Source organism: Mus caroli, unplaced genomic scaffold (genome assembly GCF_978045245.1).
Source record: "Mus caroli unplaced genomic scaffold, Mus_caroli_1 scaffold_1, whole genome shotgun sequence".
In the NCBI taxonomy this organism is placed as follows: domain Eukaryota; kingdom Metazoa; phylum Chordata; class Mammalia; order Rodentia; family Muridae; genus Mus; species Mus caroli.
Window position 1 is genome coordinate 155,081,998 of NW_028227256.1, and position 12,021 is coordinate 155,094,018.

Here is a 12,021-nt window from a genome sequence, read left to right on the forward strand (position 1 = left end):
CAAAGAACCTGAATTCAATTTCCAGCACACATGTCAGGCAGCTTAAAACTTCCTGTAACTCAAGTTCCAGGGGATTCCAGGGGTGTAGACACCTCTGGCTTCTGTGAATACCTACACAAACTGTATCCACCCACATAGGCACACACACACACACACACACACACACACACACACACACACACACAGTTAAAAGGAAAATCTTTAAAAAAATATTTTGAGATGTATTTTGGATATATAATTATTTTCTAATGGCACCATTCTGTTATCTTTATAGATTTTATAGTCTTCATTTAACAAAACATCTTAGATGATCAACTTGGAGATAGACAGGGCACATGCATTCAAACTACCTGTGTAATGAAGTACTTTTCTGTTCTTTCCTTCCTTCCTTCCTTCCTTCCTTCCTTCCTTCCTTCCTTCCTTCCTTCCTTCCCTCTCCTCTCCTCTCCTCTCCTCTCCTCTCCTCTCCTCTCCTCTCCTCTCCTCTCCTCTCCTCTCCTCTCCTCTCCTCTCCTCTCCTCTCCTCTCCTCTCCTCTCCTCTCCTCTCCTCTTCTCTTCTCTTCTCTTGAGATTTATTTATTTATTATATGTAAGTACACGGTAGCTGTCTTCAGACACTCCAGAAGAGGGTATCAGATTTCGTTATGGATGGTTGTGAGCCACCATGTGGTTGCTGGGATTTGAACTTGGGACCTTCGGAAGAGCAGTCGGGCGCTCTTAACCACTGAGCCATCTCGCCAGCCCTCTTTTATCTTTTCTAATCTTTAAAAAGGTAGCAGGTATTCCAAACTTGTGGGCTGTACCCAGACAGGCAGCATTCCGGATTTGGCTTTAGGAATATTTTGGTGTACTTACTCTTTGTGATACTTGCTATATTACAAGATACACACTGTCTTTCATCTTGTGAAACTAGAGTTCTCACGGCTCATTTACCTCCCAAGAGCTGGAGACCCAGCCTTCAGCACACGGGGCTCTGTGGAGAACACTGTTTTTTTTTTTTTTTTTTTTTTTTTTTGTGTGTGTGTATATAAATTTTTTTTTATTTTTAATTTTTTTATTATGTATTTTCCTCAATTACATTTCCAATGCTATCCCAAAAGTCCCCCATACCCTCCCCCCCACTCCCCTACCCACCCATTCCCATTTTTTTGGCCCTGGCGTTCCCCTGTACTGGGGCATATAAAGTTTGCATGTCCAATGGGCCTCTCTTTCCAGTGATGGCCGACTAGGCCATCTTTTGATACATATGCAGCTAGAGTCAAGAGCTCCGGGGTACTGGTTAGTTCATAATGTTGTTGCACCTATAGGGTTGCAGATCCCTTTAGCTCCTTGGGTACTTTCTCTAGCTCCTCCATTGGGGGCCCTGTGATCCATCCAGTAGCTGACTGTGAGCATCCACTTCTGTGTTTGTTAGGCCCTGGCATAGTCTCACAAGAGACAGCTATATCTGGGTCCTTTCAGCAAAATCTTGCTAGTGTATGCAATGGTGTCAGCATTTGGAAGCTGATTATGGGATGGATCCCTGGATATGGCAGTCTCTAGATGGTCCATCCTTTCCTCTCAGCTCCAAACTTTGTCTCTGTAACTCCTTCCATGGGTGTTTGAGAATACTGTTTTTTATACCTGATCCAGAGCATCACCTGTCGCTTTGTCCACTATGAAAGATTGTATGTAAGATAAATTTCTAGAAGCAGAAGTGTTGAGTCAAAGGGTATGTGGTTTATAATTTTGATAGATATTGAAAAGTTGCCTCTTTCCATGCATCAGTTAGCTCTGAGAGCAAAGGGTGAAACCCTTACTTTATGTTATGTCCTCACGAACGTGCCTGCACACGTGTGATCTGTGGTGATCTGAGAGGTGAAAAAGTACAATTCGCTGTATACATTTGCACTTCTGTTACTGTGAGTGAAATTATCTTTTCACCTGCAGTGATTCTTGTCATGGGCTTTCCCACCTTCTCCTGCAGAGCCTTTTATCAGAGCTGAATTGCTGGTACCCTTTTAAGTATCCTTAATATGTTCTACTCCAGACTTCAAGTCTTCCTTTTACAGTGTGTGTCATAGCTTTCCCCCATTTTTAAATTAATTTATAAAAATGAGGTTGAATTACTTTTGGGACTTTCCTTTGCCATTTTAAAAGATTTATTTATTTTTATTGTATATGCATGTGATATATATATATCTACCTATATATCTATATATATCAGGGTACCTAGCAAGGCCAGAAGAGGGTGTCAGGTTGCTGGCACTGGAGTTACAGGTGGTTGTGTGCCACCATGTGAGTCTTGAACTTGAATCTTCTGCAAGAGCAGCAAGTTCTCTTAACTGCTGAGCCATTTCTCAGGCCCTTATTTTGATATTTTAATATTTTACCTGAGTTTTTGTACATGATGTTTTCTTTTTCTATATTTAACACAGCGACATAAAAACAGTGGTATCAAATTACAACCATTTTCTATATGGTGATTATATATCACAGAATTGTGATTTTTTGCCAGGATTCATTTATTCTGATAAAACAGTATCTATAGAGGGCTGGAGAGATGGCTCAATGGTTAAAGAGCACTAGCTGCTCTTCCAGAGGAACTGGGTTCGATTTCCAGTACCTTGATGGCTGCTGAAAACTGTCTGTAACTCCATTCCTAAATAATCCAACACCCTCAGAAAGAGTGCATATAAAGAACAAAAACAAACAATAAAATAAAATACACTACTCACAGTATCACTTCTCACCCCATGGGCCTTCAGAGGATAAGTAAGCCTTGGACTTTTCCTTCAAGATGAGCAATGTCTATAATAACAACAATAACAAAAGCAGAGATTACGAAATCATCTTCTACCTGTCAGGCAAGAACTCAGTATCTTCTATGCATCATCTGACTTATCTCCATGGAAACGTGTGTGTTAGCTTCTTTTTTTTTTTTTTTTTTTTTTTAATAGATTTACAGGTTGGGCAGTTAGATTGAGGTGTGGGGCTTAAATCTGGGTAGCGTGAGCCTGAACAGGCTTCTGGGAACCTCAGCACACAGAGAGATAGATAAGAGTCAGTGAGGGAGGGAGGGAGGGAGGGGGTGGTGGGGGTGGCTGCAGGTGATGAATGAGGAGCTGGGTATCCAGATACCTTTATTCATATTTGACTCAGGTACTGGCTCTTGGATTTAATAATCCTGCCAACCTTGATATAAGGTCCCAAGTTCTTATCCATAAATTATAATTTTGGGATGGGCAGAATTTTGAATCAACTGACAATTCCAAAGCAATCCATCAGTCACTTCTTTTAAACAAAATTAGAAAGAATTATGAAATAGTTAAAGCAAGCTAAAGAATTATTCTAATGCCGTCTTTTCACTTGCTTTGAATCCAAGGCTGAATTCCCAAATTGTGAGTATTAAATTTGCCTCCTCTATCCAATGAGATTACATGGAGAAGTGTTGTGGTAATAAAGATACTTGTTACTTGGAGGTAGAATTAGCCTGTTAGTGACTTTCCGCTGGATACCATGTGTTTATTTTCTACCAAAGAAGCTGTTAATATCAGTTCTAAACCTCAACTTTAAGTTGAATTAAACAAGCAAATATATGTGTGTGTTTTGAAGTTTGTAGCTTTAGCCTACTTTACTCAATGGTGCTACCAATTTATCCTGTGAGAGCGCCTGATAAATTAACCAGCAGTCTCCGCCTTAGGCTCGCAGGCGAGCTCCTGTGTGCACCTGCTGAAGCACAGTAGCTAATTTCTTTTCATCAGAATACACAAATGAGCTGTAGGTTATTCCTCCTCCATATCACCAGACTGAGGACGCTGTGACCTTCGCCATCTCTGGCTTAGGATTTCCAAGGTTCCCCAGGAGTCCTCTCCATTCCAGAAACCTGATGGGTGAGACAGGTTAGGAGTGAGCGTGGTGCATTCTATGCGTCAAACCTATAGGTGGCACTGCCATTCCCATGCCATGGTCCGGGACTCAGCCAAGCTCACAGGCAGTGTGGTGGGAAATGTCCAGCTTTGTGTCTAGGAAGGAAAGCATGGCCTCTGCCACAGCTGTTAAGAAGGGCAGTCTTCTGTAGCAGGGCTGCAAAAATACATTTTTTTTTTCTACTCGTATTTTGAGACTCCATCTCTGGGGTGAACCCATTTCCTTACTTTTGGTATAGGTTCTTACAAGTATTCTGTAACTTAGATGGAGGGATGAGACTGCTTGGTGGCTGTGTTTGAGGAGAAGCTAATGCAATGTCCTAACGGATGCTGGCTGGAGGAGTGGGCAGCACAGAGAACAGCTGCACACAGTGGAGCCCACATTCCTGCTCGACTTTCTTCATTTTCTACATTTCCCTGGGATTTTCTATGGCTTGGGATACACCAATGCTTACGTATGGGAACTAGTTGTTTTAATTGGGTAAAGTGGGCAAGGTCTTATTGAATGTCATGCTTTGCTTCGCAGGAGGCTTTGGAGTGGGCTATGAAGAACCACTTGTGGGGACATGCCTTGTTCCTAGCCAGTAAGATGGACCCAAGGACCTACAACTGGGTCATGAGTGGGTGAGTCTAGTTTACAAAGACAAGAACAGATAATCCTCCCTTCTAAAGGTGATGTGTGTGTGTGTGTGTGTGTGTGTGTGTGTGTGTAGGGGAGAAGTGAAAAATGCATTGAGAAGTTCCATACATAGTTGGCCAAATTCTCTTTATTGAGATGGGTGTAGCATTTCTAATTTCTCAATTCTTCTCCCCTTCTGTCCCCTCCCTTCCTTTCCCCCTCTCTTTCCCTCCCCTTCCTTCCCCTCTTCTCTCCTCCCCTATTCCTTCTTATTCTCCTTGTCCTCAGCATACTAAGTACTGGGATTATAAACACCACCACCTTCATATTCAGCTCTCAAGGTTTTAAAGTATTCATTCATTCATTCATTCATTGTGTCTGTCTCTCTGACTGTATGTAAGCAAGTGTCATAGACTGGTATGTGAAGGCCAGAGTACAATTTGTGGGAGTCAGTTCTCTTCTTCCATCATGTAGATCCAGGGCATCTAAACTTATGCCATCAAACTTGGCAGTGAATGGCTTTACGGGCTAAGCAATCTTACTCTCCCTAGATTATTATAATGTAGACAAAGAGGCATTCTTTCAACCCATTTAAATGGAATGAAACAGTTGAGCAATATCGTCCAGGTCCAGAATTGAGAATATTCTACACTGTAGTTGTCCTCTGTAGGAGGGGGATGGGTTAGACAGTTCCATTGGTGAAGGAAGAATGAGTGGTCACTGAAGTGTATCTGAGAGAGCCTGAAGGCTACGTAAGGGGTTTTGATTTAGGAAAAGTGTCCAGGCCTTGGTCTTGCACCGAGGCTGGGGTTACCGAGAGGCTGATAGGGATATGATCTGGTAGAACCATGAGCCATGTGGATAGAAGATGTATACTTAGTAAGAAATCACACAGGACAGTGAACCAAGAGCCATGGTAGACCAGGGAGGATAACCAAGCCAGAATGAGATAGGGAGAGAAGCATGGCACATAGCCAGCAGCCTGGAGAAAGTGTGGTGAAAGATAATGGGGAACCAGTGTGAAGAGGAGATATTGGATCTAGATGGACATTGTAGGAGAGTCCCCATGTGAGTCCTCTACACTCCTGTGTACCTCACAGCTGACAGGCAAGCCTCCTGGGTCAGAGTGTGAGAAAGATGCTGTGAGCACATGCTTATCCTCTAGGGCCCACTGATGTTCTGGAGGCAACTCTCTCATCCTAACTTCGGTTGAATTGGCCATAAGTCCCATTGGGCAGAGTTGAATGAGGAGCCATACCATTTGCTCTGTGTTCCTATTTGCTGCCACACTACCTGGTGGTGTGCTCTTCATGATGGTCTCAGTGAGACTCTATACTACTTTAGCTTCATCTTCCCAGAGACACGCAATGCCATATTCCAGCCACTGGGGCCCTAGGCTGGACCGGAGGGCGTGCTGCTGTCTGTGATGCTGAGGGTGCTAAGCTCCGTGGTGGCAAGGGTGCTACTAAGCAAAAGATGGCGATCCAAGGGATGATTTTCCCTTTGGATTTTGGAAATGAACTTCCCACATCCCCACACTGTAGCATACATCTCTGCTACAGAATTTTGCCTTGGGCCATTGACTTTTGATGGGGCTTAGTGAATTGTGAAAAATCTCTCTTACTGAGTATGCTTAAATCTCAAATCAGCTGTAGAGCTTATTATATCCTTGTTAAGCATATCCCACAGTTTGTCATCAGCAGGATCATTTCTGGTCCCTCTTCCACGCCTCCTTGGTTATTGAAAATGGCTATTTAGTGCTTATGAGTCAAAGCTCTACAGACCCAGCTTGTGATAAACCAGAAAAATGATGCTTAGTAGGATGGGTTTGGTGAGGATGAACTGAGGATAGCTGGGGAGGAGGGGCCCATGGAGCAGAAATTCTAGGTTTACTGCTGGGCTACCCAGACAACCTGGAGATGTAGTGGGCACCTCACCGACAAAAGGCATTTAGAAGTGATCACCCAAGAATTAAGGCATTGGGGCAAAAATACAGAAAATATCCTTGAACAATGAAGTCTACTCAGGGTGTGTGATTCAGTCAAGATGCAACTGATGGTCCCTAAAAGGCCACAAAGGCACAGCAGAGCAGAGAGAAGCCTTGTTTCAAAACAAAAGCTCTGTCAAGTGGAATGAATATTCAGGCCCATGTGCTGTTGATGGGCTCCCTCTGGGCTCGATCCCCACTGACTCTCCTTTCTTCTTACAGTTTCACCAGTACGCTGGCGCTCAATGACCCTCTGCAGACCCTCTTCCAGCTCATGTCAGGAAGGATTCCACAAGCAGCCACGGTACTCTCTGTCACAGGCTTCCTTCTATACCCCAGATTCCTAAGGGTTGGGAGTGGGGTGTTGGGGACTGCTTGGGAATGTAGTGATTTTTTTTTTAAAGAAGCATGAATACTAGTTTATTAATTATCTACAATGTGCTTGGCCCATATATTATTTGATACATAGTGTTTGATTTCATGAATGGAGATAGGAGTTATTATCCCTGCTTTGCAGACACAGAAACAGAGCTGCCAAGGTGTAAAATGGCTCGGTCATGGAGGTAGTGTGGAGTAGTGTCATGACGGGCTCAGGTCTGTCTCACTCCAAAGACCTTGCCTCTCCCATAGTGCCTGATTGTACAAGAGCTGTTGTTCCTCAGACATCCTACAGCTGGGCTGCCCTTCACTTCCCAAAAAAGGGAAGTTTACCCATTACATAAATCCTCCAGAGCTGGACACATTAGGCTTTGTGCTTTTGGAGTTGAATATGGCTGACAAGAAGGTGGAGACCTGCTGTAGAGCTTCTCTACTAGAGCAGACCTTATCTTTTTGCCCAAATGTATCCAATAGGGCATATACTAGCTCTTACTAGCATAGATCTTATTATGCATATATAGCATTTACTATCATATATCTTAGCATTGACTATCAGGGTCTGTTTTTGTTTGTTTGTTTTTCTGGGAGTACAGCATAGCCTGCCTTTTGAATGTCCACAATTCATATCTTAGAATTTAGGAACATTTTCTTGGATTATATTTTTCAGTATTTATTTTGGTTTAACTTCTAGGAGTTCCATGTATCTCATACATATAAACTCTATGTAAACATGTGAATTATGGAAATATAGCTACCTCCTTTTTGAGATCCATGCTGGTGTCAAACTCAGTATGTAGCTGAGGATAACCCTGAACTCCTGTCTTCCTGATGGCATCTCCCAACAGGTGTTAGGATTCTGAGCATGTGCCACCACACCCGGCTTTTACCTTTTTCTTAAAGATGTTCTTGTTCGTTTCCACCTCATTCTTCCCTTTGCCCACTCCTGTCTTTCCTTTTCTTGCCTCTGTCTCTGTCCTTCACGGTGTTTCCCCCAGGGTCTCTCGCTCTTGTGTTCTAACACTTTTGTCTTGGTTTCTTTAATGTTTGCCCCATTCCTTTCCTGAGCTCTGCGGGTCACATTTGTCTCTTCCTGTTTGGTGCCATCTCTTTCCTGAGCTCCTTTATGTTCCGTTTATGTTCTTGCTTCATAGAAGTATTGCTTCATTACCCCTGTTCCTGCTCAATGCATGTCCCTTCAATCTCTGTTACTTTTGGCAGTTGTATCTTATATTTGAAGCTTGAGTTTTTTTTTTTGCTAGCAACTGGTTTTAATGAAAAGGAATTTCTCGTCTTTTTTCCTTTTGACCCTCCTCTTATTATAGATAATTCTAAGAAAAGCAAAGCAAAGAGAAATGATGTCTTCTGTCCCCCATCATTAAGCCAGTGGGCTATTTTGGAAGACAGGGTATGCTTCACAAGTCAGTTGAACAGAAGCTTCAGTGCTGCAATAAAACTGCATCATGTCACGGAGCACCTAATGGAGGAAGTGATATAATCAGCCTGTGGTCCACTGGGCCTCAGTGATGAGGTAGAGTTAGCTAATTTCCCCTGCTCTTAGACGGGAGACTAAGGCTCTGCAGGCAACGCACCAGTTCAGTATTTGATCTTATAGTGTGAGAACTTTCTATCCCTTCACATTGAATACCAGGCCATCTTTCTTCTACATGGATAGTGTCATGGAAGAAACATGGCCACTGGATGCACAGATGTGGGCTTCATTCCACGTCTAAGTTTGACTTTGCTCATTACTGATAGGCAGACTTGGCTGCTACTTAATAACAATTTTTCTCTTTGTGGTGATTTTGATGGTCAGCCAATAGAATTATGGGTGAGAATATCTGAACCCACCATGCTTGCATTCCTATCCCATTAAGAAAATTAGTCAATGAGTCCTCTCTCTCTCTCTCTTTCTCTCTCTGTCTCTCTCTCTGTCTCTCTCTCTGTCTCTCTGTCTCTGTCTCTCTCTGTCTCTGTCTCTCTCTGTCTCTCTGTCTGTCTCTGTCTGTCTCTCTGTCTCTCTCTGTCTCTCTCTCTGCTGTTGCTGTCTGTTTGTCTTTCTGCCTCTCTATCTCTCTTCTTCTCCCTCCCCCCCTCTCTCTTTCTCAATTGGCTTTATACTACCCTTGTCTTTCTCCAAACCAGGGAGGAAACAGGATACTTCCAAGATTATTTCCTTTTTGTAGGAAAACTTCCCCTTCTGTTATATTCTTGAAAATCCAGCAAGAAGTGGCCTGGCTTATATGTTTAAGTGAGGATAGCAGTGTCCTTGTGGTGTGTGATTGTTGGCAGGAGAAATGTTTAGCCAAGGGTGTGGCTCATGGTCTAAGCCACTGTCATCAAGTAAAACTACTACTCTGATGACATCTTATGACCCCCATTATGACACACACACACACACACACACAGTGCTGTTGAGATAGATAGGGAGCAAGTATCACATGGAGTTACTCTGATGACATCTTATGACCCCCATTATGACACACACACACACACAGTGCTGTTGAGATAGATAGGGAGCAAGTATCACATGGAGTTACTCTGATGACATCTTATGACCACTATTATGACACACACACACACACAGTGCTGTTGAGATAGATAGGGAGCAAGTATCACATGGAGTTACTCTGATGACATCTTATGACCACCATTATGACACACACACACACACAGTGCTGTTGAGATAGATAGGGAGCAAGTATCACATGGAGTTACTCTGATGACATCTTATGACCACCATTATGACACACACACACACACAGTGCTGTTGAGATAGATAGGGAGCAAGTATCACATGGAGTTACTCTGATGACATCTTATGACCACCATTATGACACACACACACACACAGTGCTGTTGAGATAGATAGGGAGCAAGTATCACATGGAGTTGGATAAAGCATCCTTTATTCCTTGTGATGATTATAAACACTAAATAATTACAAATAGTCGGGAATTCTAAGTGTTAGCAATTACTGTCAATTTCACTCTCCCTCTGTGTAACAGGATTGATGTAGACTGTTTGCAAATTACCTTTCTTCTACTGAGGTAGTGTGTGTGTATCTATAAATGTATACACACAAATGTGTGTTCATGCCTATTGTGAAATTTATAAGGTGCAAACCAAGTGTGAAGAACTGTGCTGTGTGCTTCATATAATTGTCTCATTTTATTGTCACTGGGAATCTTCTCAGGTCCAAATGATGATCTCTGTTCTAGAGACGAGGAAACAAAGGTTCAGTGCAATTAAAGACTTGCTCAAGTTCACACTGCTAGCATGAGACAGGACTTGGGTGGAATAACTTAAAACACCCAAAGAAAGAGAAAGACATTAAAAATGGAAATATATTCCATGTCCAAGGATTAATAAAATTGATATCACAAAAACGACTAAGCTACCAAAAGCCGTTCACATTTTAATTCTATCCCCACCTCACTCTTTGCAAAAATAGAAGACACTATCCTAAAATTCATATGGAAACACAAAATACACCAGATAGGCAAAGCAACCTAAGCAAAAAGAACAATGTTGAAGGGCTCACTTTTCCAGATATTAAGGTATGTTACAGAGCCACAGTAGTATAAAGAATACGGTACTGGCACAAAAACAGACATCTAAGACAATGGACCAAGATCAAAGACCCAAACATGAGGACACCTAACTACAGCCCTTCCTATTTGACACAAATGCCAAAGATATAAGCTGGAGAAAAGGAAGCATCGTCAACAAGTGGCACTGGGAAAACTGGATGCCCACATGCAGAAGAATGAGATTGGACCAGTGTCTATCTCCTTACACAAAAACTAACTCGAAATGGGTCAAAGGCATGTGAAATCTGAACCTAACGCAAGCACTGTATGTGGGTCGCCTCACAGTTATACAGGGCTGATGACTTTCTCCCGATGCATGGTGGAGTCCACAGCCACTGCACTGTCACCAGGCTGAGAGGGGAATAGAAAGTTGGCTTGATTTTTTTCATTTCTTAAGTGGTAATAGGAAGTCATTTCACAGCAGCATCATGAAGGTTGCCATGTGTGAAGGGCCTTATAAGACCAGGACACACTAGCCACTTGTAAGATACTGAGCAACCTGAATCCCTGACCTTTGTACAGGGTTAGCATGGGCAAGGGAGATCAATCTTTCACTTCCCTTTTCTCACTAAAACCTGAGTTGTTTTGCAGTGGGGACAGCAGGGTGTGGGGAGGAGGTTGTCTCTAGATATTTGAAGTGAAGGCACAGAGAAGAAATTGGAAAATTAGTAAACTAATAATTCCACCTTATTTATCACTTTTATAACAAGTGTGTATCTGTGTGTGATATACATGTGTATGGGTTTGTATGTGTCTGTGTTTCTGTATGTGTGGGTATGTGTTTGTATCTGTGTATGTGTATCTGTTTGTGTGTGTGTCCCTCTCTGTGTCTGTCTGTGTGTATGTGTGTGTTTATGTGTATATGGGTATATGTGTGTATGTCTGTGTTTTTTTATACGTGTGTTTGTATGTCTGTATGTATGTTTTTGTGTCTCTGTGCGTATGTGTCTGTATGTATATATGCCTGTGTGTCTGTTTCTATGTCTCTATGTGTGTCTGTGTGTGAGTGTATATATATGTATGTATTTTTGTGTGTCTCTGTATGTGTGGGTGATTCTGTGTATGTGTGTGTGTGTGTATGTATATATTATTTTCCCTCTCTTTATTATTTATCTATTTATTATTTTTTTATTTTTTATTTTTTGGTTTTTTCAAGACAGGGTTTCTCTGTGTAGCTCTGGCTGTTCTGGAACTCACTCTGTAGACCAGGCTGGCCTTGAACTCAGAAATCCGCCTGCCTCTGCCTCCCAAGGGAGGGATTAAAGGCGTGCGGCACCACCAGCACCCAGCTCTTTTTATTTGTATTTTGAGACAGGGTCTCATTCTGGTCCAGACAGGCCTCAAATTTGTGATGCTCTCTTAGCCTCCCAAGTGCTAGGTTTACAGGTGTGGGCCGCCAACTTGTTCAGACCGAACTCCGAATCAATGAGTATTAGCATCACACACAATGAATAATAGCATCAATAGCATAGCAGACATTCCTTGAACTCCATGCCTACGTAGCATGGAGCAGCCTTCTTAACTACACCCTGGTTGGT

The 12,021-nt window shown here is 42.5% G+C and overlaps 1 protein-coding gene across 5 annotated transcripts in view; it reads left to right on the plus strand.

Annotated features, from left to right (window-relative positions):
- Positions 1-12,021, plus strand: part of Sec16b (SEC16 homolog B, endoplasmic reticulum export factor) — a 62,988-nt gene that overhangs the window by 33,642 nt on the left and 17,325 nt on the right. For all 5 annotated transcript variants that reach the window (XM_085842430.1, XM_085842434.1, XM_085842424.1 and 2 more), the window contains 2 exons: positions 4,436-4,533; positions 6,738-6,819. In XM_085842430.1, coding sequence (XP_085698556.1) covers positions 4,436-4,533; positions 6,738-6,819 — 180 coding nt within the window. The remainder of the gene's footprint in view (positions 1-4,435; positions 4,534-6,737; positions 6,820-12,021) is intronic.